The sequence below is a fragment of the Porites lutea genome, chromosome 2, assembly GCF_958299795.1.
Source record: "Porites lutea chromosome 2, jaPorLute2.1, whole genome shotgun sequence".
NCBI classification, from domain to species: domain Eukaryota; kingdom Metazoa; phylum Cnidaria; class Anthozoa; order Scleractinia; family Poritidae; genus Porites; species Porites lutea.
This window is the reverse complement of record NC_133202.1, coordinates 23,270,373-23,272,872: the sequence shown is the minus strand read 5'-3', so window position 1 is coordinate 23,272,872 and position 2,500 is coordinate 23,270,373. Positions and strand designations below refer to the sequence as shown.

The following is a 2,500-nucleotide window of genomic DNA, read 5'->3' as shown; positions in this document are numbered from 1 at the left end:
ACATCGTTTTGCCATCTCCGCCCGCAAATAGTAAGAGCTAGACGAGGCTGGCATGGTGGAAAGGTTATAGCAGTTATAAACATTAAATTAAAAGAAACTTTGAAGATTATATTAAAGTAAACTAAATAAACTTACCACTGACCATTTTTTATTCTTAGACTACGAGCAGTCTCATTTTTCTTTGCAAAGTTACTGCACTAGAAACCCAAGCACGCGAGCCGCGATAAACGAGGATGTAAGCCCGAGAAGAAAAAATAAGTTTTTTCTCGTCTGGTCCTAATCCCTTATTGTAAGATAACGTCGTGATCTGCAAACGCGCTAGCTGAGATAAGAACTAGACGGATTTTAAGAGAAAAGGCGGACTGCAAGCAGTTTAACGTATGCTGTCATTTGTTCTCTTCCATTTCAGTCAGTAAATCGACTCTAGTATCAATCAATCACAAACCCGTTTCATGATACGCTGCAAACAAACGGGCGAGATTGAATAAGATTTAACCAAAAAGAAAAAAATTTCATTTGTAAAGCACTTGTTGTTGCTTGAAGAAAAAAATCAATACTTTTGACCATTTTTCAAGATTTAATCTCTATTTTCAAAACTTTTTTTTTAGAATTCAAACTCTGTACGAACCCTGTATAAAGTAACGATAACCTTTTTTTTTACTAGACATTGGACAACACGAGCAGTGTTTCCTTGGGTTTAACCCGGCCCATGCCGTCGTCACAAGAAAAGACAACTACCTTGACGACATTGTCACCATTTTAACAGCCATGAGCAGCATGTATGGCTCCAACCAGACCGACTGGACAAAATTTCAACTATTTAACTCCACAAAGTACGGCGGCGGCAATTTGCTGTTCAAAGATTCCTCAACCGAACTGGTAGGCATCTCAAAAGACAAAAGGACCTACAAAGGGTATCTGGGAGACGAATATGTCAGCGACATTAAGGCACTGGAAACGTGTGACACGAGCGCAAGCACTAAAGAATCGACATCCCCAACTTCAGACTCCGCCAAGACCACGCCCTACGCAGTGATTGTGCTATTTGTAGCTCTGCTTGTCATGTTGTTGCTGTGAACTCAAAAACAATACCCGAAGACGTTTCAGACTTTAATCGATGGCGTATTTTTCATTTTTGGTTAACGGACAGACGAAATTACTAGGAACAAGTGGTAGAGCATGTTTTTAACCTTTTCCTTCCCTTCCGTGTAATAGGCCCTTTGTAGCTTGCCATTCTCGTGGTACAAAATCACCATGCTGGGACGCAAAAGTCGCACTAGGACAAGACAAACAAAGGAAATTACCATTTAAAATTATGTATGCTTTTGTTGGTCTCGTCCCAATGCGACTTTTGCGTCCCAGCATGGCGGTTTTGTACCAGAAGGTGAATGGCAAGCTGCAAAGGGCCTATTAGCTGGGTGACGACGTCCTAAGCCACATAAGTGACAAAACGAGAGTTAATCTGAAAGCAATTGAAGGCTGTTCGATTTAAACATAGAGTTTGCTAAACAAACCCCAGACTTCAGTCACTGGGCGTAAATTGATTGAACGGCTTTTAAAAAATCTTTCCTTAATAATCATCTAGTTTTCTTTTTATTAATATCTTTTCCTTTATCGAAGCTGAAGATTTAGGCTCGTGTTCGAAGAACACTTATTTAAAATTATAATTTCCTGTGTATTTCCATTATTAATTATCAATGAGTTACTAATTTGAACCTTGTGGTCGACAACAACAGCTAGAGACCCTCATTGCTTAGGATCGTCATTTCCGCCTGACGGCGCGCAAGAATAGTGCAGGATAATAGATGCGACTGTATTCGAAGGCTAAAGCTACTCAAGCCCTCTTTTGAGTCTCATCTTGTAAACTCCTGTTTTTTGTTTGTTTGTTTGTTTGTTTTTTTCTCTTTTGTTTTGTTGTTTTGTTTTGGTTCCTGGCTTAGAAGACAAACTGCGTAACGTCTGGTATAGCACTGCTGAACCGACCATTAGTGGAGTACGGAGTACTACAGTAGAGTAGCTATATAGAGAAGGAAAATTACCAGCACGGATACAGTCTTAGTATTATATACTAAAACAGTGATTTAAGCTCCGCATTTTCAAGATTCATTGCAAGGTTTTTCGTTTTTTATTTAAAGTGGGGAAATAGTGTTTCATTTAATTATTTGCTTAAACATATAAATGCCGATGTAAGCCTTGTGGCAATAATTATCCATTATTATTGAGATTCAATGATTATTTTATGGAGTCACAGTAATCAGGAGTAATAGCCAACGTTCGACATATTAAAATTCTGACATGACTCCGAGGCTTTAGGATCAAAAGTGCAATTTTTTTACGACTCCATTGTCGCGCAATCCCCATAAGAGATTTGAGCACAAAGAACACCAAACCAATGAAAAAAAATGACCAGAAAGCCTCGAAGTCATGTTAGAATTTTAATATATCGAAAGTAATCGGGACTTTTAACATTTTTATGTAATATGTAGTGAGTTTCAAGAAA

The 2,500-nt window shown here is 38.4% G+C and overlaps 1 protein-coding gene across 1 annotated transcript in view; it reads left to right on the top strand.

Annotated features, from left to right (window-relative positions):
* Positions 1–1,251, top strand: part of LOC140928062 (serotransferrin-like) — a 10,893-nt gene extending 9,642 nt beyond the window's left edge. The window contains exon 4 of the mRNA XM_073377787.1: positions 665–1,251. Coding sequence (XP_073233888.1) covers positions 665–1,077 — 413 coding nt within the window. The 3' untranslated portion in view covers positions 1,078–1,251. The remainder of the gene's footprint in view (positions 1–664) is intronic.
* The last annotated feature ends 1,249 nt before the right edge of the window (positions 1,252–2,500 follow it).